The following is a 24,089-nucleotide window of genomic DNA, read 5'->3' as shown; positions in this document are numbered from 1 at the left end:
CACCTTTCTGCACATTCTATATCTACTAAAAATGAAACCATTATTTACTTTGAGGGGTAAGAATGAAACAGTCTTCCTCACTGTTTGTTTTTATTGCTGCTGTGTCACCGTCCGCTGTGTCAGGAACGCTTGTTATTTCAGCACACAACCTCATTTGTTTGACACTGCACTTAATCGACACACAGTGTTGTTGTCATTGTTTTAATGTTAAGTCATTGTTGAGCTCGTGTCATGTGCTGATCATTGTAAAGTAAAGGCTGTTTATTGTCTGAGATAATAGGTGGATTATAGAGTGAGCTGCACATTTAGATTTATGTAGAGAAAAAGAAACAATTTTCAGAGAACAAATGCAAGATTCAAAGTTAAATTATGTTGACATTATTATCGTTGTTATTTATATTGCCATAAAAAAAACATGGAGCCCCAAAAGTCTGTAAAAGCATACAAAGAAAATATCTCAAACAAAATTACACCACCAGTTTGAACCGTTGATACAAGGCAGGATGGCTCCATGTTTTCACAGGTTTACACCAGATTCTGGTTCTACCATCCAACCATTAAAAGTTGCAGCAGAAATCAAGACTTTTCAGACCAGGCAATGTTTTTCCAATCTTCTGTTGTCCAGTTTTGGTAAGTCTATGCAAAATACAGCATCATTTTCCTCTTAGCTTACAAGAGTAGCACCCGGTGTGGTCTTCTGCTACTGGTTCTACGTATTGTGTGTACGGAGATGCTCTTCTGTGTACCTTGGTTGTAATATTAGCTCAAAGCAGTCTAATCGTTCTCCTCTGACCTCAACATCAACAAGGCATTTTCACCCAGAGAACTGCCGCTCACTAGGCCGCCTGGCACTAATTCTGATGCTCAGTTTAAACTTCAGCAGATCACCTTGACCGTGTCAACATGTCTAAATGCACTGAGCTGCCATATGACAAGCTATTTGTGTTATTGAGCAGTTGAATTGGTGTATGAAATAAATTTGTTGGTAAATTAGTATCTTCAGACATCAAAATGAGCATAAATGGCTTTTGAATAAGCCAGTGCAGGGGGGAGGGGTTCTTACAGAGCAAAATAACAATACTCAACTTTAAACACGTAATGAGCGAATGAGGTCAGTCAGCTGTGCTTTGCATCCTTGGTGTTTGCAGCCAAGTAACCTCATATATGACACCCTCCCCTACTCGGTCAGTCAAGCAGGCTGAATGAAAGCACTGTGCATCTGGAGAACCTCTGGATTTTCTCCAAAAGGTTGCATGCTGATGTCACCCAGTTGTGCGTAATGTGGTCTCCACCCTGACCGCATCAGATTTCATTTTAAGCCATGTTGAAGATCCTAATATGTTTAAAAACAAAAACAGACTGGATCTGATAGGAACTCTACAGTGGATGTTGACTGCCCTTCACCACTGAATATGTACTTAGTATAATACAGAAATATATGTATATATGTTTATTACACAAATGTTAAGGTGTCACAACTGAGCAGACTGCTACTACTGTCACTGAATGTTGATCATCACATTTTACACTGAATCCAATGTTCAAGAGGTTCAAGAGTTAGTTTTTTAAAATGTAAGTTCATTGGGGGGGAAATGTTTGAAATAGCTGATAAACCATTTTGATCAAGCTTATAGTTTGGGTCGGATGTTATGATCCTGAACCACCCCTTAGTCACATTGAGGGACTTTGCCTGATGCACTGGGCACTTCTCCATCCATCCATTATTAACTTTCCTCGCATCTTTGTTTAGCTGTCATTTGTCCCGTTTTTTAGAGGTCTCTCTTTTCCACCACATAGCTGTCCCACCCGGAGCCTGATTCTGCTGGAGATCGCTTCCTGTTAAAAGTTATAAGTTATAAGTTTGCTGTTGCTATAGAAAAGTACACACAATTAAAAACACCTGTCTGTGTTTGTTGCTTTGACCGCAGTGATTGGTTTGCACATTTTCAGCCAATAAATATTGTCTAATAAATGACTGTTCTGAGGGAAAAGGTCATTGTGTGCAAATCTTTTCCCTCAAATAGTCATGGTCAAAATTTAGAAATAGGTGTAAATTAAAATAGCCTTATCTCATTGTGACTACTTATGATGCCTGGAGTTACTGATTTATTACACTCATGTGCTGTTTTTGGAAAACATTGTTCAATATGATAACTGGTTAAGCTCAAAACTGATAATCATACATGTGTAGAAAACGCTTGACTAATGAAGTCATTGTGACAGAGTTTGGCAGGATATTATATAACAAATTAAGTTTATCTACACAAAAAGTGAAAAACACACCGTAAGAAGGATGGATTCACTTCACAGAGTCCCTGCACTCGCTCTTCTTTTGCACGAGGGCGTCCCTTGATTACTGGCCCCTGACTCTGGACTCAAAGTACCACAATGCAACACCGAGCATCTCCTTAGCTACGGCTTTGGGAGCTACGCCCCAAGAAGAAGTGGGAGGCTCGCCCCCCTGAAAGGACTCATTGTAAAAGAGGGATGAGAGTGTGCGCGCAGGCTGCGAGTGTGTCCAAGTGTGTGTGAGCGTGTGGACACCCCCTCCTCCTTAACTAGCTGGTCAGCAGTGGAGGGATTAGGAAAGCCGGACCCGCTCACTCACTCATTCACTCAGTCACTACTAAGTAACAGATAGGGTTGCAGTAATCGTGAATCATGCTCGTCGTCATTACTACCGGCTGGGAGTGGAGCCGAAATTGTGCAAGATACGGATAACTGCATAGAAAAGGTCCGAGTGAGTAAGAGGAGTCACGTTTCCAGGTTTCTTCCCTTTGCCGTGAAAATGTTTCATCAGGGACTCCTCTGCCGCCGCCGCCGCTTGCGCTCGGACCCGTCGCATTATGTTACTTCCCTCACATGTGCTTTATGTTGAAGAAGAAGAAGAAGTGATCTGGATAAACCTGCGAGGATCCTGCCAGGGCGACTGAGCAAAGCGAAGAGCGTGCGGATATTTCCCCTTTTTATCGCCGTGCAGTTTTTTTTTTGTTTTGTTTTTTTCTCAAGTGGACTAAGAGGGGAAAAAGTTGGGGTTTCTGGTCAAAAGAGGAATCATGGGGAACGCAGGGAGCATGGACCACCACACTGATCTCAGGGGACACAACATGCCCCTGAAACTCCCCATGCCAGACGCAGGTGAACTGGAGGAGAGATTTGCAATCGTTTTGGTAAGAAAAAAGTCGTTTGCATCTGTCTTCTCTTTGTTCCCTCCATGCTCCGGTGCCCCGGGACGGGACAGCTGTGTGTGTAGGTTGGACCCTCTGTTTCTCGTCCTGCACGCCCCGATCCTCTCTTTGTTGCTCAGTTAAAAAAAAAAAAGTCATTCCAAACAGAAAAGTGTTTGTTTATTTGCACAAGATCTGCATCTGTTCCTCTGATATGACGTTTTTTGACCTTGACAAAACTTCTAAACTTTGTTGTGTGTTTTTTTTTAAACCGTAATCAAAGTAGCGATGAAGTTGTAGCAGGACTGGGAATTTATTGATACCTTCTTTCTTTTTGATTCAACAAGTATCTGAGTCAGCTTTTACACTTTTTACCACATAGTCCTGAAATAGATCAGACACTACGTTTTGGCCCTATAAATAAATAAATTTAAAAAAAAAGATAAAATGTTAATATTGTAGCACTTCCACAAGTATATGCATGAGACACCTACACTGGTAACTTTATGAGTCCAGACACAAGCTCCCCATTGAAGCTTTAAGTGCCTGGCATGTCAGGTCCTTTGAAACATCTGTCACATCATAGGCAGGCAGTGGATCTGTCAACAGTTACCTTACCTGGGCACCAACATAAAGAGTCCTCCATGCAAAACAGTTCTAAACAGTTGATCAAGATACTGACTGTGTTGCAGGGATTCACAAAAGGTTTGTTTAAAATAGGTTTTGATTGGCCAGATGTGTTGCTCATTTCTTGGTGTACTGGTGTACTAAAGTGTTATTTACCATCTTCTTGGACAATTTTATTTATTTAAGCCATCACAGAGTAACACATGACTTTCTGCTCTCCAGCTTTGTGCCCCACTCAGTGAATCAAAACCTGCACAGAGGAACAGTGAGGTGAAATTTGAGAGCCGGCAAAATGTGGGTCAAACGTGATTGTCGCCTGGCCTCGCGCCCTCATACACATTAACTGCTTTAGGAGAAGGAATTTGACTTGAGCAAGCCGGTTCTTATCACTGCATCGTCGTGCACTCGTCACGGAGACGAGGAGAAGGTTTTTCATTTCGAGCTTGTCTTTTTTTTTTTCAACTCGCTACAGAGCATTTTTGTTATGTTAGTGGTGGCGGGGCAGATCGTTTAGCCTGTAAGCACATCACAAAAAAGCAGTTTAGGTGGAAGTCAATTCGCTGTGCTGTGTTGGGGTGTGATTGCTGCTTGTCAGACACTGGTGAATCCCTTTCTGTCCTGGAGGCAGCACGGAGAGAGAGGTTTGACGTCACACTGCCGAGGGATTTAGGCCCTTTTCTTAATCACATCTGCTACTAGAACCACCTACTTCCTACATTTTACAAGCATTAGGAATTCCCCTCTCAAATGAGAAATAGCAAAACAGTTGGGATCTAGAAAATTTAGTTTGTTGATTATAAAACTCATCATTATTACGCTTCCCAGGATACAAACCCCCGCCCTAATCAAACTATTTAAGTCTAAAATTTCTTAGGATGGCTATCTGAAACGCCCGTCCTCATACCATGTCAGGAACTCCCCCGCTGACTCCCCTCCTCTTCCTTACTGCCAGCATGATGCCTCATCTCTTGGTGGGATGGAAGCCCTCCAGCATTAAAAGAACTTAGTGCTATAATCACAGCATTTAGTGTTAGTTACTGCCGTTTAAACCCTAATGTGTCTCAGCTGTGGCTCATGGCAGTTGGCACTATCAAGTGGCACTACGTGACTCTGATCACCTCACTTCAGTTTGAGTGGCAAACGATTAGGATGATTCCCCTCGCTCTGCTTTGTGTCCTGACATAACAGAGGCCTTCAGAGCTGATCAAGATTTAAGTGGGCCATTTAGCCCCTTGTTAGTCACCCATAAAGTTTTATCGATCTGATTGGCTGGTTTCCCCTTATCAGTTATGTAAACTATAACTAAATGACTGCTTTTGGACATGATGATATTAGTCTTCTTGTTGCATATTGACACCAGATTGGTCAAATAATAGCTGCAGGACTGTTTACTTGCCACTTTTAATAGATTTGATCAACAGGCAAGCTTTGGATCACAGCAGGGAACCATTTGGATTAAAGGCTTGCACAGTATGTAACCACATTCAAGTTGTCCACAGCTTTGTATTTGTTTTTTTCTTTTTAATCGAGGACATATAGTTCTTTGCAATAGTCTTGAGTTGCCCCTCATTTCATGATATTTTGTCAGGAAAATGGGAAATAGACAGTGATTTATTAAAGTGTGCAAACATGAAAGATTAAAAACAAAACATATAAGGCAAAAACAGAGTTTGTACTATTCTAATGAGGTTGACCATCACTTGTTGTAATTTCTTTATGTATTAGTCTTCAGGATTAGTTCTCCAGGCTTCTTGAAGGACATTCAAAGCTCTTCTTTGGATGCTGGTTGCCTTTCCTCATTGTCTCTGTCACTGCTTCAATAATGCTGAGGTGTTGGCTCTGAGGAGGTCAATCCACGACTGATACTGCTCCATCATTTATTTTTTTTCTATCCATTGTTCTGAGCTCCTCCATACACATGATGACATTTTGATCCAAAGATTACAAATTTTGATTCATCACTAAATAAGACCTGTTGCCACCGATTCTTAGTCCAGTTCTAGTGTAATTTTTCATAACTCAGCCTTTACTCTGTTTTTTCTTCCTTATGAGTATCTGCGTTAAAACCACCCTTTCATGTGTTATCGTTGGCATTTTTCATGAATTCAATTAAAGAAATGAGGACATATGCTTTTGCAACAGACCGAGTAAAATAGCAGTTAATGTCCAGAGAAAAACTTTCAGCAAGCGTGGAGAACTGTTGCTCAAGAGCACTTAAAAATTACATGAAAGTCTAGAGCCTTGGAAGCAAAATATAAAGAGAAATGAAGGGTGACAAGAGTTTTGCACAGAACTACACTCTATTAAAATTTGCACGGTGTGTGATGTGAAAAGCTTTTCAAATATGAACTCGTGACTCAAATCATCTGAGCAGACTGCATCTGTGTGTAACCACACATGTAAAATTAACCTAGTTTCTACAGTAAAGATTTTGTGTAGCTGCACAAGTAATGTTGACTTGTGTTGTACAGGAACTGGTGTCACGGTGTTCTGTTAAACTACCCACTGAATGCTAGAAGATCCAGGAAGTCCAGGATCTTGGCACAGTCCACAAGATGAGTTAATGTGTCAATGCCATTAAATGGTCCTTCACTGGAGATTGTTTTAGCAAAAATGTTTCCAAGGTCAAGAATAAACTGTTAAGATCAATGCAAAATTCAGTGTTGTTAAAGTTTATCACCATATTATGTCTGTAGTTAATGATTTGTGTACATGTGCCAATCTAAATTATACTTAGAAGTCCCCACTTCTTGGCCGTTGTAATATCTTGTTGTTGTTTTTTTGTACTTATCGCATTTATCTCATTAAAATAGTTGAAAGTTTGTATTTAAGACCCAAAGAAATAATAGAAACTATAACCTTTGCCTGTGCTCAGTGAGCTAACCCTAACTTATACTGATGTAGTTTTAACTGCCTTCAGCTCCTTCAAAGCTGTAGTAAGTTAAATTTCAACCCACCTTCCTTAGATATGGTTGTTTGCTCTCACTGTGTGTGATTGTCATACAAGTGGCTTGCCTCTGGTGGAGTCTGCAGTTTCTACCAAATGAAAAGCTCCCAGTGAAGTGGCTCATTAGGCCAAGAACTGATCTCTGAAACAGACTTGAGCTAATAGTAATCTGAGGCCTCTGCTGTGATCGGACTGCCTGATTCACATGCAGCCTTGGCCTTCAGTCAGAAGGAGATTAAACCCAAATAATCTTTGTTTAGACGGCGCAGATTGTCATAGAGACATAAATAGGAATTTGTTTGTATGCCAAGGCTCTCTGCTTTCTATGACTCCTCATTGTTGCTGGTTCTTTTAAAGCATCTTTGCTCGCTTGTTGTCGTAGTATTGGTAACATAAGTCAACCACAGATGAGTTCCACATGATCATGAGTGAGCCCTCTTGATGTCTAATCTGCACGGCACAGTTCTGTCATGTCAGTGTGCTGCTGATCAGTTAACCATGCACTTGCCAGATCCAGACAAAATTTCTGAACGGCATTTTTAACATGTTTCTTGGCTTATAAGTGCACAATAGCTGAAAGCACGTGAAATGATTACAGTCGGTCTTTGGGAGTCACATGTACAGTATTAGTCAGTCTATATGCTTCACACTGAACCAAAGGAAAATGACTCTGTAACAGGAATGCAGCCAAGGCCTCATGTCTGCTCTTCTGCCTCAGCTAACCACAGAGTTGACAATCAAATTAGATTGCACCCACATCCAGGAGACCGTCGAGTTGAATCTCTGAGTATCGTGCCTGCTGTCATGGAGACAGAGAAGTTCAGAGTCATTACTTGTTTAAATGCCATATGGGGGGGACTGTAGCTTGGATGCTGTTGTTGCTCTTCTCAGTAGTCTGCCCAGATTACGTCTAAGCTGCTTTGTTTAAAGGCTGCGACGCACCACAATCTGCTGTTATTTCTGCTGTGAGGTACCGCATCTGAAATCCACTCCAGCAGATTAATCACAAGAGTAGCCCTCATGTTTAAATGAAGTCTAATCTGTCACATCGGCAGGTCCAGAGTGGGTTTTTACCTGGAAAACGCTTTCTGGTACTTCCCAGGGTAAGGTGTATCCAAAGTGCATTGGTGGTAATATGCAAATTGGCTTTTTGTTAGAATGTCATTCAAATGTGCGAAGACACTGAGCCCTGCATCTCACACAGTGCTACATGAAACCCAGGAAGTGACTAAGCTAAACCTCTTAGGTTTTTCCACGTTGACTCTTCTTCATTAATAAAATAGAACAGTGGGTTTTGTCTGTGGTGCAGAGGATGAGCAGTGGCTGAATCCCGTGCGTCAGGACCACCAGACAGAGCTGCTCTTTATTCTGTGTGAAGCCCAAGACGGAGCCTGGCACTGGACCCAGAGCCGGCAGGCCACGAGAGGCCTCCACACATACCCGTTTCTAAGCGTGTGTGTGTTTGTATTGGTTTCTGCTGTGCTGGATCCCCAGGATACTCACCCACCAATTAGCCAGAACAGCACTGAGGATGTTATGCTCAGGGAGCAATGAAATCCTGCAACCAACGCTCTGGCCTGTGAAATCTCAGAGGGGATGTGAGGTACTGCGGTGTGAAGCGATAATGTGCTGCTCAAGATCCCAAAGCATAGCCTGGAGGCATCTTGCCTGGCTGGCAGAGGCTCAGCTGATTATGTGAGAAAAAGTCTCTCAGCTGTGTGCAGTCACCACCCAGTTGAAACTACTGAGGGTCCAATCAGTATCGTTGGTCTAACTTCAGTTTTGACATGTGCACATTCGGGGGTTCGGTTTTCTACTCCACTATGTGGGTGGCACATAAACCCAAAGGAAATCATTGACTCTAGAATAATCTTTAAACCTGTCAGCTGGACTTTGTTTTGATTTTACTTTGCTTTTGTTTACCTGCTGAATCAAGTTTCAGTTGCGTGGTTGTGGACTAATAAAGCAGCCGAACACTTTGTTTGGCATCAATGAAATGTTGAATGCCAGCTAGCAACTGTGTTAAGAGGAAAAGAAAATGTCCCTGGGAGTTTTGACATCAGCCTGGAGTCATTGTTTAGACTTGGCCATCCATAGTTATATTTGGTGTAATTCTTCCTGCAGGTGTATGATGATGGAGTCTTAAAAAGACCAGTCTGATCCTTTCATGTGGGTAACAGTCCATTGCCAGGACCAGTCCAAAATTCACACAAAAGAGCAACAGAGTTGCAGCTCTTTTGAGAAGTGCATTATGGTCAGGATCTGTCCAGGCTCCAAGGTGGCAGCTGCACTAGAAAGACATTCTGCTTGGTCTGTCAAAGTTCTGCATAAGAGTGGGTGTTTTGTTGTGACCTCTTAAGAATTAGTTAATGTTAATGATGTTGAGTTTTATCTAAAACTTCCAGCAAATTCATCAGTTATTAGTGTCATTATGACAAGGATACACTTTATCCTCTGGGATTGACACTTGTCAATCCTGGGCCTTGAGCTTAATTTTTGTCCTCAGTTGTGATGTGATGTAACACTTTGTCTCAAAAGTTAGCTTTAACATTCTTTTTCAGGCTTTTATTTTAGTACGTTTTTATTATTTTATTCTTTGTGAGACATAAGCTGCTTTTGAAATGGCCACAGTAAAAAAGGCAGGTTCTGTCGGGTAGCAACTTGCCAGAATTAACATCTGCGGAGCAGAATGGGAGGTGCTGTTGAATTTGAATGGACTCCATTAGACCTGAAGACAATGTGGCAGTCTGCTGTTTCAGGTTTTATTGGACAGAAGATTTGCCTTTTACTCTAGACTCTTTACAAGTAGCTACAGAGAAGCACCAGCCTATCCGGGGTTATGATTTGGATTCAGTACCAACTCAAGCGCTTCCAGTAAATCTCAAAAACAGAGATAGGAAATTGGCAAGACATCAGTTTTGTTTCTTTCCTACAGTAGAAGCTTCAGATTGCTTTTTCGTTAAAAAAAAACACGTTACCAACAAATGGTAAATAATTTTATGCACCTATAAAATAAATCTATAATATATAATAATAGATTGAATCCTTCAAATTCAGGTGAGCAGGCAATTTTCCTCTCCTATGAAAATCTTGTATTAAGATGCTCACCATGGGACAGTTGAACAGGTTTGAATAATACCTGTGATCACTGACGCTGGTGTTCAGATGTTTCAGCTTTGAACAGTTTGATCCACACTGTTAAGTCTGCAGGCACCGTGTCCGTGTGCTCGACAGGGATGCCACTTGCAGCCCTTTTTTTATACCATAAAAGCAGCTCTGTGCTCAGTAATCATGTGGTTTCAAGCTCCCATGCAAAAGTGTACTTTTGTGGCGGGCACCTGCTGTTCAGAGTGCCTCTATCGTCTCGTTAGAAAAAGTGAGTGTACGGCTCTTTGGCGTTTGAGGGATGCTGGTTTAGACAGGGTGGGATTGGAGGGTCAAAATTTACAGGTGTGTTTGGGGGTTTTTTTGTGGGGGAGGTAATCATGATTCTGTCAGAAATGTTTGCACGCCTTCCAGAAGTGTCACAGAGCAGGAAAGTAATGTTTTAGCTGCGGTGCCACATAAAGGCGTTGAAACTGCAAACTAGGGGACAGTAATTCTTTCGAAGCAACGGTAAAGCTTCCTGGTTTTCCAGTGAAAATAAAGCGAAAGCACTCAGCTCTCAGGTTACGTCATGCCTGCCATCAGTGCGTGCGGGTGACATCATGGAAGCCATTTCAAAGGCTTTTTATTTTATCACTTTTTCTTGTGAAGTTTGTATGTAATCAGTTTCGTTATTGCATTTAACCTTTGAATTCCACTCTTGTGACTAATGAATAAGTGTGTATAACAGGATAAAAAACAACCCCCACCCACCCAAATGCACACATAAAACAGGATGCTGAATACTTTTACTTTATTACAGATCTAAATGCGACACAGTGACACAAATGTGGCCATCATTGTCACAGCTTACAGTTAGGCACTAAGCTGGTTGTATTTGTCAGGCTTAATAAAGGACAAATTAAATGCTATTATTGAGCAGTAGTATTAAATCATCCGGCTTCTTTTTCATTTCATTGAAGATTTCCTGCCACAGGAGGAAGATTTAAAAGGTTCTTTTAAATATTATAATCCATGTAAACTAATTTTTCTCATCATTTTTAACTCAGCCGAGCCATTTTTTATTAACTGTTTTGAACAAACAACATTTCGGGTTCATATTCGCTCTGGAACGTGGACTCCACCTCAGTCCAGTCACTTTCGCAACCTCACAACATCTGGTCTGGCCAGAGCGCCTCTGTGTTCATGTATCACTTGTTTTATTTGGATAGCTTCCTGCTGTTCCACACCACCTCCATGATGTTTCCGGAATTTGGATAGCATCCAGCACTCAAGCCACAGTTTTTTTCCTTTCTTTTTAATCCACAACTTAAACATATTTTTGCAATATTTTGTGTATTTTACCCACAAAGTGTTATAGATTTTTTTTTCTGTGTCATGCTTTAAAATTGAACAAAGCTGTTGGGCTCCGATTTCAACATCGATCATTTGACTTCTTCTGCGTTTCGCTGCATTTGTGGCGAGGCTTGCTGAAGGCACTTTGATGGCATTGTGAGCAGCGTGGATAAAATGAGAATAGCGAGTACCCACTCTTGTTAGAGAGTGTGAAGCTGACAGATGGTCTGCTAAGTCCAGTATGTCATGTTATCGGTGAGCGCAGTGAGGTAAATGGATGAAATGTCGTTGGAATGTGTAAAACGAGAGGCAAAAACATTTGACTCACCGAGTGGTCAAGAGGCATTCTAGTGAACAGCTTCACAAACACAAACGCTACTGTCAGGTCAGGGGGGTCCTGGGGATTACAAAGCTAATCTGAGGACAGACAGGGGACACCTGTGCCCCCCAAGAAAGCCAGGGATTACAGATCCGCTCCCCTGAAGGTTAACGTGAAAAGCAAGAAGTGAAGTGAATCATTTATTATGCAGTTTTGCCGTCACATATTAATACTCATAGGGATGGTGTTTTACAACTCACACTAGCCTGAAGCGCAGCATTAACCTCAATATAAATTTGTAAATGCCTCAGAAACAAAACACCCCAGCATTTGATGAAGCAAGCATTGGGAGAGACCAGTACAGCATCCAGTCATTTCCGTAGCGTTGAGCAATTTGAGGATTATTGCTCTGACTAGTTTTTAATAACTGATGCAATGTGAGGTTTTCTTGTTGTGGCACGCAGCGTGGCATCAGTCTGCTCATTTAAAAAGACAAGTGAGACGTTTTAGCGAAAAGCAATTGATTAGAGGTCGGAACGTGGCTTTGAATGATGCAAATTGGTTGTTTACAGCAGAAAGACGGGTCTTCTATTAAGGTCATTAGTTTCATTAATGCTGACAAAACAGTTATGCCGCATCTGTTGGTTTGAACACAGAGATTAAGTTCTTCTGGATTGTGGTGCGTTAGCAGGGAGAAGGTAGACGCAGAGGAAGAAAGAGGGGAGCGTGGGTTTGCTACCAACTCATGGCAACCCAAATCCTCAAGGAGAAACCAATCACTGCGCTGAAAGATATCTGAGAGGAGAGCTGGTGACAGTGAGGTGATGTACGGCACACTTTTGTCAGGTTCTGTCTCATGTTACTGTGTAGTAAACACAAGTAAACGCAGTGGAGCATGTTCTGAAAGTGGATGTTTTCTTTAATAGGTGGTCTACCAGGGTTTCTTGATTTTCCTAGTTGGATCGAGCTCTTTTGTTTGCATTCGCTCAAGCCAAAATTGCTTGGTATGTGAGATCACAGCAGGCAGCATGTGGAGTGATGATGTGAACATGTGGTTGTGGATTCTATCTGATGTAAAATTGGTGCTTTATCATTTTTTTTGTTGGCTGTCACAGAAAATTCAAGTGCTTCTCCTTAATCCCAGATCTATGTTTCAACTGCAGTTACCATCAAAGACGTTATGAAGTTTATAACTATTTTTATGTATACTTCACAGTATATGTTTTACTCCTAGTTTGTTCTGTGACACATTTGAAGACCTGCAGGGTGTTTTAAGAAAATGGAAATAAAAATGTGTGTTTTGTTTGTGTGTGTGTATGTTTGCACACCTAAAGGTGCAAAACACTACATTTTAGACACGTTCCAAAGCAAGTAGTTAGTTAGCCAGTTGTGTCAATATAGTTTAGATCTTGTAGCAGCATTACTGACTGAAGCAGGTCCTTCATGTGGGCTGTGTGTTTGCTTTTCTAGCCAGCTGTGCTGTGAAGGCTGTGCCTGAGCAGACCTCCTGGTAGGTAGTGGTGGTTGGTGGGCTTTGAGCCAGCAGTCTATTTTTACTTCTTTTATGACTTAAGCTGGATAATGATAGGATACGTGGGCTCTAATAAGTTCTGATGTGAGTTAAACATTGGCATAAAGTTATTAGTAGCAACTGTTAAAGTTGAGCTACACTAAAATTGGCCCCCTGTATCTGAGTAAATATGGCATAGTTTAGCACGACATACTGGCTCGTTGTCTCCACAGTACTGACAGTTATTAATGACCTGGATTCATGTTCAGGCTACAGCTTTGTTTCTAAAGGAACTCACTCAGTAACTGTACAGATGTGGGACAGCTGCTTTGGAGATGAAATGTGACTTTGGCAGCATGAAGGGAGGCTGGAGAGCATTGAAACCCCACATTTCACTGAGAGGGGATGGTCATCTAGCACAGTGAATTTTTCTCCCTCTTGTCGTTTGCGTTTTGTTGCCGTCTGGAGGGAGTCTCCGATGCTTTGTCAGGGTCTCCCAACAGGATTGTCTTGTTGACTAAATCCCTTTCATTGTGCTTTTTTAGGATTTAAACTTCCTTGCAGCTGCACTGGTTGCACGCATCTGCTTTACCAATACTTAAAATGGCTTTGCCACCATTTTATATCAGATTATTATTAATTTTCAGCATGAATGAGTGCATCCTTTTAGCGTGTTTGCCTGTGTCTCAAATTTCTGTTATGCTTTACTGTTTTACTAACCAGTTAAATTTAGGTGCGTATTCGTCAGGGTGGTCTGCCATCAGGTGTTGGTTAAAAGCTGCCCAGCCCTCCTCAGCTGCACCCCATTAATAACACAGTTGCACAGATACCAGTGTGGTTGTAGACATGGGGTAACCCAGTGAGCTGAGTGCTTGTCACAGCTCATTAGCAGTGGGATGAAATGAAGGCTGGTAGAAGTGGTCTTTTGCTTTAGTTGGAGCCTCACCAAGCAGTTCAGTGCACCCACAGCGACTCAGCAAACCACCCAAGCACCCAGGCCAAAGGTACTCTTAATTCCAAACAAAACAAGGTAGACGTTTAGAAGTAAAAGTCTACCCTCCTTCAGGTTTCTCTCTCCAAAATGTAAAAGCACTTCTGTGTGTAACATAGTAAACCCGCTGGTGGTTTTCTGTCACTTAATGTGACCGTCCGCTCAGGCGTCAGATTGTATTTTAATGTGTTTAGGGAAGACGAATGGATACAAAGCCTAGTCATCTGGTCAGCAGCCAGAATGAGTCAATAGAACCCTTATGACTCCCAATTCCCTGCAGTCAGCACAGCAGCGATCATTCGACTCAAAGCTTCGGCAGAATACTAATTCAATTTCCTTTAGTTAAATATCTACAGGCTACAACCTGAGTTTTTACCATATCCATTAGCCACCCCTATTTTTTTTTACTATTTTGCCATGAAAATGAGAAAGGGGTGAACAATTTATATAAGAGTGTATAACAGTATATAAGAGAAAATAGTTTGTGCAATTCTAGCAAGTTTGAAAGTCAATATCTAGTATGACCACATTTATTCTTCAACACTGCCTGAACTATCTTACACAAGCTTTCTTGTAATTTATTTAAGTCATCTTCAGGAATAGTTCTCCAGGCTTCTTAAAAGACATTCAGAGCTTTGGATGTTGGCTGCCTTTCGTTCCATTTGTCACCAAGATGATTACAGGTTGTTTCAGTAATGTTGAGGTCCATGGTTTGGGGAGGCCAATCCACGGCTGATAGTGTTTGACTCCGTGTTTGTTCTATCCATGCGGGGTTTCACTGCACTGACACTGTTTGGGATCAATGTTAGGCTGAAAAATCAAAAGCTTTCCAGATGATGATACTTGGTGGATCAGACTCTGAGGATACTTTTCTATGTTCATATTTCCATCAGTTTTCAGAAGATCCCCAACACTGCTGGCTGAAGTCTGTCTTCTAGGAGGCAAAACAAAAAAAATAATAGGTGGTGCAAGTAGGGCTGTTGTTTCATTTTACGCTATTGTTTGTTTCGTGGTGTCGCAAAATAAACTCTTTACGGCAATGTTTTTTCATCGTTTTGATGGTCACTGTAGTGGCTATATTCATTTCTTAAAGTTCTCTCTTTCTCTTATATTTTATATAACCACACTACAGACGGACAAGCCCCTGTTTTTAAGCGTTGTGGTTAGCAACAACGACGGTAACACCATCGCGTGTTCCACATAAACCTTTCACAATAAAGCTCAAGATCCTGTTGAGACTTTTCAAAATAAACCGAATCACGTGAAAGAGCAGATTATTTACGGATGAGAAGTAAAAAAGAGCCGCCGGGTGCTAATAAATAAACCTTAGACTCAAACGTTAGAACAAGGAAAAGTAGAAGCTGAGTGCGGTACCCGCTCTGATAGATGATGCAGCCCAACCAGTGTGGATGGGAAAAACAACCTCAACTCTAATGGTTATGTTTTCTAATTTTTTCCCCTGCTCTTTGCTGAATGGCTCTCTCTCACACAGCTGTATTGTGCATCTGTATTATTGTGTATTCTCTATGACCGAAAGCTGCAGAAACACTCAGTTTAGCTATACACCTCTATGCTATTTTTGTGCTCTTAATGTGTTTCTGTTTTATTTCTATAAGAATAGCTGGTTAACCAGTATCCAGCTGGGTCGCACTTGTGTTTCCATGTTCTTTGCGCAGCATACTGGGAGCGCTAGATAATTGTTTGTAGCCTTTCTAAATCCACACGAGGGTGTGGTGAATAATGCTGGAAAGTGCAACATTTTGGACAGCTGCAGAGGTGTTCGTACATGAAGCAGATGTCGATAAAGTAAAACCGGATAAAGAGAAAGAGTTGTGCAAGAGTTGTGTTTTTTTGCACGATCTAAGCTTATTTTCAGTCTTAATGTGTTCGCCAACACATGGGTCACATTAGGTGTGACTGAACAACAGGCTCTTCACAGGAAATCACTTGCTTAACCTCATCAAAGAGGAACAGCTTTAAAAAAAAAGTTTCAAAGCAAAATACTGAAAGATGTTCAGAGCATCCACCTTTACTTCAGACTCACTTCTGTACTTACGCCTTCGTTTCTTGCCCTGGGATAACTGGCTGAAGAGTCATAGCAGTAACTTAGAAAGCAGGGTTAGATGTTTACCTGTCCTGCCTCAGCAGATTTCTGTATCTGGCAAGACAGATAAACCATCAGCTGTTTGGTTAGTGGAAGACTTGATATTTTATTTGTAGACTGATGGCAAAAATCTTGTAAGGAATGTAAAAAAAATTCTACTTAGCAACAGGCTCAAACTAACACACACACACACACACACACACACACACACACACACACACACACACACACACACACACATTAGTTGGAAAACAAATTCATGGTCAGATTTCCTTAATCATAGAAAATCTTTTTCTGTGCGCTGTTTGTCCAATCTTGTTTACAGAACAGAATATTTTCTTCTTAACAGAGTGGAACTTTTTGTGTTTCCTTCTAAACTTTCCTTTTGTTTTCTGTTTATATATTGTGGCCCATTTTTGTAAAACCTCTAAGACGCCTTAGGGAGGGGTCAGTTTCATTTACAGCTGGATTATCCCAAATGAACAGGAGGGAAGAGCACATGTAAACATTTTTGGCGACCTTTCCCTAATGATCCTCACTCACACTTTGGCTAATGTAACTCTTCTGTTGCCTGCTCATTGCTATGTTTAGCAACGAGAGAGCCCGTAACCAGCTGTTAGGTCAGAGGTCCATTAAGCTTGCAATCTCTTAATTACTCTCTTTGGGAGCCACGGACACCCTGATGTTGTTGGTGCAGAGTATAGTGTATAGATGCTTGCATCTTACCAATGATGACAGGTTTCTTAGTTTGATTTTATGTTTGGGATTAATGATGGTATTTATTCATTACATTGATCATCGTTTTGATTAACTGGGACCTTTCTCTCTCTTTCAGAACTCAATGAATCTTCCTCCAGACAAAGCGCGGCTCTTGCGACAGTATGACAATGAGAAGAAGTGGGAACTGATCTGTGATCAGGTGAGCATCAGCCACTCATCTAAATGATGTGATCCGATGTAGCTGCTGCATAAGTCACATTTAATTGATTGTAGCTGCTTAATTACTAAATCATTTTAAATGCTGAAAACATCTGGGTAAGGTTCACACAGAATGATGTTATATGTGCTGTCTGGACTGTCAGCTGAGCGTGTAATCTAGGAGAAGGTCCCACCCCACTGTGTGTCGTGACCGCAACACTCATGCTCCATTGCCCTGCCTTTATCCAGTAAGCCTTTTGCCATCTTTACACGCCACCCTGGCTTCCTTGGTCAAGTGGGTTAAGTGTCACAGCAGGGAGCGCACATCACTTAGCTAGTTGAAAAAACTCAGCCTCTTATTGGCGTCAGTGCTGCGTGTAGGAAATAACAGAGGGTGCACGTTGTGCAATGAGCTGTGGTCTGAGCGCTCTACTCAGTCCGCAACCTCTGTGCCAGAAAGTTTTTCTGCCTCCTTGAACAGAGGAGAAAAACAGAGACAAGATCAAGACCACCACCCACCAAAAACTGTATTGATAGTTACTGACCCTGAGAGGAACTGTAACAGAGAGAAACCACCAGACTGCTGACCAGCAGTCAGAGATCTTCATGGGGCTGACTGCAAACTGTCACAGTTGAAGTAAAAATAGTCGCTTTCATTGAAGCTAAACGTTGCCCGGTGATTTTTGCTGACAGTCTTGGCTTCTCGATGGTCACGCACAGAAGAAGGGAACATGCTCGCCACAGTTCATGTTCATAATAAACGTTTTATATTGTGAATTTAAAGTTTCTTATCCTTTCTGTGAGGATGGGAACCTTGAGACAGACCGCTTTGAGCTGGAAAACTATGGTGGAAATTTTTCCAGCCAGAAAATCGGTTCTGAAAGGAAACTAATTTTCAGCGCAGGAAAGTTACAGCAATGAATTTGTGTGGTACTGAAATTAGCAAGGAAAAAACCACAGTAAATTCATCTAAATATAGATTTACTATGGTAATGCTTTAATCCTGTCAGATATAACATCTAGTTATATAATTCTCTCTTATGAGAAAGGTTACATTTGGAAAACCAAATTTAGAAGCTTAACCTGCTCAGACAATAAAGGTGGACATCAGTCATTTGAAAGTATGCTCCATCTCTTTCCTACACTTTGTTTGGTATTAGGTTGAAGTTATAGAATGAAATAATGCATTTTCCTCAGTTTTACTGTTGACATCAAAGAATATTGCTAACCCAGTTCTTCCAGTTCTTTATTCATTTTTTGTTTTCAAAATAAACCTATACCCATGACACTGCAGGCAGCTGTGGGACTAAGTTACTTTCTGTGTCATAGCTACAGTGAAGCCCTTAATGTAACCATGGCAACAGAGAGAAGCAGAGACGACAGGTACACACCCCCTCTGGAAAACAGCCCTTGCGGATGAAATATTAAACGTTTTCTTTCCAGCAATTATGAGGATTTATGAAATATTGATAAATTGTTGAGGTTGTTCTTGAGGTGGACGCAAGGTTAAAACATCCCGAGTACAAAGAGGGAGATCGGCACGATCAACTCTTCCCAGTCGAATGCTGTGGTTGTGATCTATTTCTAGCCATCGGAGCGTTGTACAGAGGCGTAGTTCATATAGATGAGTCGCTGTGAGAGTACAACAACTGGTTGGCAACTCTAATTTTAAAAGGTTTCTCAGATGTAGAGCAGGAAGTAAAGATCACTGCTCAAACTTAACTTAAACCTGCTATTCTGGATTCTTCATTGCCACGTAGCATGTTGAAACCCGCTTATATTCCTCTACATACCAAACATATTTGCTCACTGTGATTTCACCGGTCTTTATAAATTCACACTTTTATATTTGTGAGGTATTTACACACCTCACAGGTCTTTGCGCTCGTCATGATTTGCACCGTACCGTTCGCTCGTTATTTTGCAGACTCTCCAGCTCGAGCTTCCAAGCTTTAGAGCTGTCCGCCTGCGTGTTGCTGTCTGCTGAGAGCCGGCTCTTTTTCCTGACAGCTCTCTCGTCTTTCCTGTTTTTATGCGACAGACCCTGTGGCAGTGACAAATGTGATGTTGTCGATCCGTTCTCTGTATCTGTGTGCGGAGGGTGGACACCTTTCCAGGATGTGATTCATGACAAAAGCGGCACAGCAAATACTGCGCTGATGAAGCTGACAGTTTGAAGTTGTTTGCATAAAAGCATGTGATATGGATGGCTTTTGGTTACCAGTGAGGGAGGTTTGCAAGTGTATGTGTTCCAGTAATTCGCACACATGTACGGCCAACCTGTAACTGTCGCTGACCTTTAACGAGATCAGAATCACTGTATCCTGTTACATTTGTTTGAAGAGATATGGCTGTCCGTTAGAGGAAAGCCACTGGGAGATCAAGTTCTTGTCACTGCCTGCTAAATTCTCGCTCCTCTTTTTGGGGAATCTGACGCTGGACAGTAACTTTCTTTCTTTTTTCTTTTTAAATATTCTTGCTAGTAAGTGAAACGAGCCGCCGATCTATATCACCTCCCGATCTATAAATCTATACAAGATCAGAGCATTCAAAATTAGGAAGAACACTGGAGAAATGTGACCGCACTGCATGAAGAACACATTTTCCTTTCTGTGATATGGCCTGCAGTCTCAAACTGATGCAGTGTGGGCTACGATGCGGCACTCAGCCTGATCCAAACGCTCTTTCCTGCTCAACACAGTGATCCAAATCCAGCACTAATCTGCTGTATCGTATATATTTAGAGCATCGTATATAATGGTCTGGCGTCAAAAGTCTTGCTGGTTGAACTTGGGAGACTTAAACATTCATGTAGCCAGGTGTGGCCACAGTTCTCAGGCAGGCAGCTCTTTACAGCACGCTGAAATTAATGAAAAGATCATCAGTGAAATTTGTTTTGCATATAAAGGCTGGTTGCTGTTTACTAGCCATGAGTTCAGACTTGTGAGGCTGTGGTGTGTGTGTCTGTGTGTGTGCAGTCATCTGAATGAACAAAGTGGCTCTGTCAAACAAAACTGTGAAACTGTGAATATAACTTCCACTATTGTTACACGAGAACTGTCCAGATGTTTAGCTTCTGCCCTGTGCTCTTGTTCTCCTCTTCCTCTCGTCTTGTTTCCTCCCACCCCTGCTCATTTCAGTATTTTTGTTTTTTGTTCCTTTTTACAGGAGCGATTCCAAGTGAAAAACCCGCCTCACACGTACCTCCAAAAGCTGAGGAGTTATCTAGATCCAGCGGTCACAAGAAAGGTGAGTGGCCTTGCTAAAACATGCTTCCCTGTTCCACTGGCCGTTTCAGCGCTGTGGCTTTTCCTTCCCCTCTGACCCCTCTATCTCTTGTCCAGGATATCTCTACAACTGAGGAAAAATTGTGCACATGAGTTCTGGAGGAGACAACCTGGGAACTAGTTGCAAAACGGGCATCAGAGTGACTTAGATAGAAAGGAGACAGTTGTTTATCTGGAACCGCCCGGGTTTGAGAAAACCACTGGCCACTGCTGTTCTGTGGCTGAGGGCATGCTCTGCACTCACCATGCACTGCCAGAAAGAGCAATGGAGAAATAAAAGTTTGAAACAAGCTACTTGAATGCAGAGCGACGCAGTCACATGAAGCGCTGCACTCACATCACCTTGTAGCATAGCAGGGACTAACTGAAGAGATCAGGAGCGTCCCAGCAACATGATAAAGATGGTCTTATGTCATCTGAGCAGCCAGTTCTGGTTGTTTTCCTGGCAGCTTGGAAGGGAGAAGGGAGTAAAAGGAGGAGCTTCGTGAAGACAAGTATCAGCCAGCTCTTAGGGGTTTGCCAAAATGAAGTCTTTTTGGCCTTGCTGAGCGAGCTGTGGGGGGAAGGTTGGGAGACCAGCGTCTGTGATAAACAAATTAACCAGAAGACTCTGCCAGAATAACAACAAATCGCTGAATAATTCAATTTGGATTGACTGGAGTTAAGATGTTAAAGCACAACTGGTTAGCTAGAGCAGCACAAACAAAAGCTGTGATGACTAAGGTAAAAAGAGGAGCAGAAATGTTTTATTGGTGCAAGAAAATACCCCAGACAGCACATTCTCTGTGTGTAGCCAAAATCAGCGTTATTAATGGGTACAGTGAGGAGTGACTCCTAATGGTAAATTATGCAGCTTAGTCAGGAATGAAAGAGTAGCTTCAATAATCTTTAAAGAGAAAGAACATAAAATTAATGCGATAAAAGTTTTCTCTGCACATACTGCGTCTCCTAGTACACCTAAATTGTTGAAATGCTGACAGTTCAATAATACGAGGCTCTCACAGAATTTTAAGAGCATTTTGAATGCTAGTTTAATTTACAACCACTCAGGTTAAGACTGACTGGTGATGGTGGCTTAGGCTGCAAAATATATGCTTTTCAATGATAAGTTCAGCAGTTTGACTCCTAGTTCTCGGCCTTGCCAGGCTGGGACTTTGTTTGCTTTTTGGCACAAAGAACTGCATTTGCAGCATGTTAGATGGTGACGATAAAGAGCTAACTAGGCTGATCTGGAGTATCGACCGTCACAGAGACTGCTTCACCTATCTGGCTAATGTAATGCCTGAGAGATTGCATTTATAGAAGATCTGATAAAGGCAGAAAGCACAAAGAAAGTGACGCATGTCAAAGGAGACATGATAGACAAAACACTGAAAGGCTGTGTCAGTGGTAGAGGTGCAGGTTTGTTGACAGCTAGTATAAATCTGCCTCGGTAACTGACACCGACTGTGAAACTATAGATGGAGAAGTACTCCTCTTCCCTTCCTTCACACATGCTGCTGAAGTTTTCACACATGAATGCCTAGTATGAGGTAGTTACTGGCTATCACTGTGTTTAATTTTCACATTTCTTATCTCATAAGAGAACCGGAAGAATATTTTCAGGTGTGTAATAAATCTGTTTAGCTGTAGTTGCTAGGAAATGCATAAGCCTGGTTCTGGCTGAAGGTAACAAAATCCACCTACAAGCACTTTTTAAGCTCTCAAATTAACTTTTTTTTTATCCGCCTAAAGCTGAGGTGTCAAAAACAATGTTGTTGATTGAGCTTTAGTGGTGCTAGTAGGTGTAATTGTAAGCAAGGCTGAGCTGTCCACCTCCTGGTTGCAGCTTTAAATTTGGTGTCTCAACTTTCTCCTCCAAATCTCCCGTAAAATTTGACTAAGCAAATTTTCCACAGTGCCATACTTGAAGGAGTTGGTGTCTAAACACTCAGCACACTCGTTGTTGGTTCAAGTCGCATCCTCCTTCTTTTCTCTTTATCTTAAAGTCATCTGTGTCTACATGACTAACTGATCTATATTAAACCCCTTTAAATAAAACAAAGCTCTCTTTATTTATTTACCATCATATTTTTACCGATTAGTCTCATAGGCTGAGTGGGCCATGTGGGATTTTGGAAAGTCTTTGCCTGTTCTTTGCCCTGATCGGAAACCTCAAGTGGTCAGGCACAGGGGAATCAAATGAAAACAGAAAGTGAGTCGGGTAATGGCGAGGGAGGGAACAAGAAATAGTGAATAATAGAGCGGGTTAAAGGGGTAGGTGGGGGGGATTTGAAAGAGATGGACAGTGAATGAGAGAGTGAGAGACAAAAAAAGCATGAGAGAGTGTGGAGGAAAAGAAAGAGTTATGGGCTTCTTTCTACATTCCTGCACCATCCCCCTTTTCTTCAAGCTCAAACAATTGCCACTTTGTGCCACTGTGAGAGAGCTGGAGGTCATTGCCTCTGCTTTTCCATAGGCAGGCTCCGGTGCATTCCTCGAGGCAGCTCTCAACCAATAGGCAGCCAAGGAGGAAGAGCTGCAGTCCAACTAGTCCCCAAGAATGTATCAGCTATTGATTTGTTTCCAGGATGAGCCCTCCTGAGCTCACACTTCCCTAAAAACTCCCTTTTTTACCCTCCCTTCTCTACGGTTTCAGTGCTTTCCATGCGCTTGCTTTCCCCTTTCACTTCTCCCTCCGCGTCTCCTCCTTTTTCTCATTTCCCCTCGTGTCGTCTTCGCCCTCCCTCCCCACTGTCTGCTCCTCTCTCTTCCTGCTTTCTCCGTGTTGCAGCTGGTAGCACTTAAAGTGTGGAGTGCGGGGTGTTTGGTGGGGGCTCCGAGAGCCTGCGCAGTTCTCCCAAAATTTGCTCGGCTTTCCACACAAGCGCACAAACGACTCCTCCCTAATAAAAACACTCTGTTTCTCATCTCCTCATGTTCCAGACACACGCCGCCTAAGCCCAAAGACACAGGTCATAGCTATGGGAACAGCTCTTGTGAATGTTAATAATAGGTTAACGTGGGACTGAGCTTCGTTTCCCCCCCTGATACAAACGCATCATGGAAAGTGACTAGGCCCTCCAACCCTCGATGGACTTCTCTTCTCTTCTCTTCTCTTCTCTTCTCTTCTCTTCTCTTCTCTTCTCTTCTCTTCTCTTTTCAACCACAGCTATCGGCCCAAGATGACCATATTAGGGATATCCACTCTCAGTGACATCATATGGAGAACAGCAGAAAAAACTGTATTTGCTTTAGTCTCATGAGGATTGCCTGCACTTCCGCTGACCTCGTTATTTGAAACAATGGCAATGTTTAGTATATTGTATATATACAGCAGGAAAAACAGGACAACACTAATGCAGAACTATCTTCTATTTAACTTGAATATAAAACAGCATGAAAAGTCTACAGTAGAATTTACAGTATCCTGTTTTGTCAGGAAAAAATACCTAAACGATTACACGGCTAACTATTAGCATGAATATACCTGAGTGTTATAAGACCGGGGGTTAAAGTGGGATTTGGCTGGTGTGGGTACCGTAATATCCAGTGTAGCAATGCAGAGTAAAATACGATCACTTAGAAATAAGACATATAAAAAACTGGCTTGTGAGCTGCACTGGGTTTGTTTTTTCTGCATACAGGATGTGATCAGCTGACCTGCGCAGCTGCTGTGTGCTCTTTGTGGATTTGACTGAATTCAACGACCCTCGATGTAACCAAACATCGGCCATAAACACCCCATTTTGCCCTATAACAGTCCAATACGCTGCATTAGTGCAAAATTCATCACAATA

The 24,089-nt window shown here is 41.9% G+C and overlaps 1 protein-coding gene across 2 annotated transcripts in view; it reads left to right on the top strand.

Moving 5' to 3' along the window:
- Positions 1-2,501: 2,501 nt before the first annotated feature.
- The window catches only part of fmnl2a (formin-like 2a), a 48,183-nt gene continuing 26,595 nt past the window's right edge, over positions 2,502-24,089 (top strand). For both annotated transcript variants that reach the window (XM_085373776.1, XM_085373777.1), the window contains exons 1-3: positions 2,502-3,170; positions 16,941-17,024; positions 20,192-20,272. In XM_085373776.1, coding sequence (XP_085229902.1) covers positions 3,057-3,170; positions 16,941-17,024; positions 20,192-20,272 — 279 coding nt within the window. In that variant the 5' untranslated portion in view covers positions 2,502-3,056. The remainder of the gene's footprint in view (positions 3,171-16,940; positions 17,025-20,191; positions 20,273-24,089) is intronic.

This window comes from Diplotaxodon limnothrissa, linkage group LG16, assembly GCF_057381915.1.
Source record: "Diplotaxodon limnothrissa isolate DT_005_m linkage group LG16, D_limnothrissa_male_GT1.1, whole genome shotgun sequence".
NCBI classification, from domain to species: Eukaryota; Metazoa; Chordata; class Actinopteri; order Cichliformes; family Cichlidae; genus Diplotaxodon; species Diplotaxodon limnothrissa.
The sequence above is the reverse complement of the archived record's forward strand: the minus strand, read 5'-3'. Positions and strand labels throughout refer to the sequence as shown.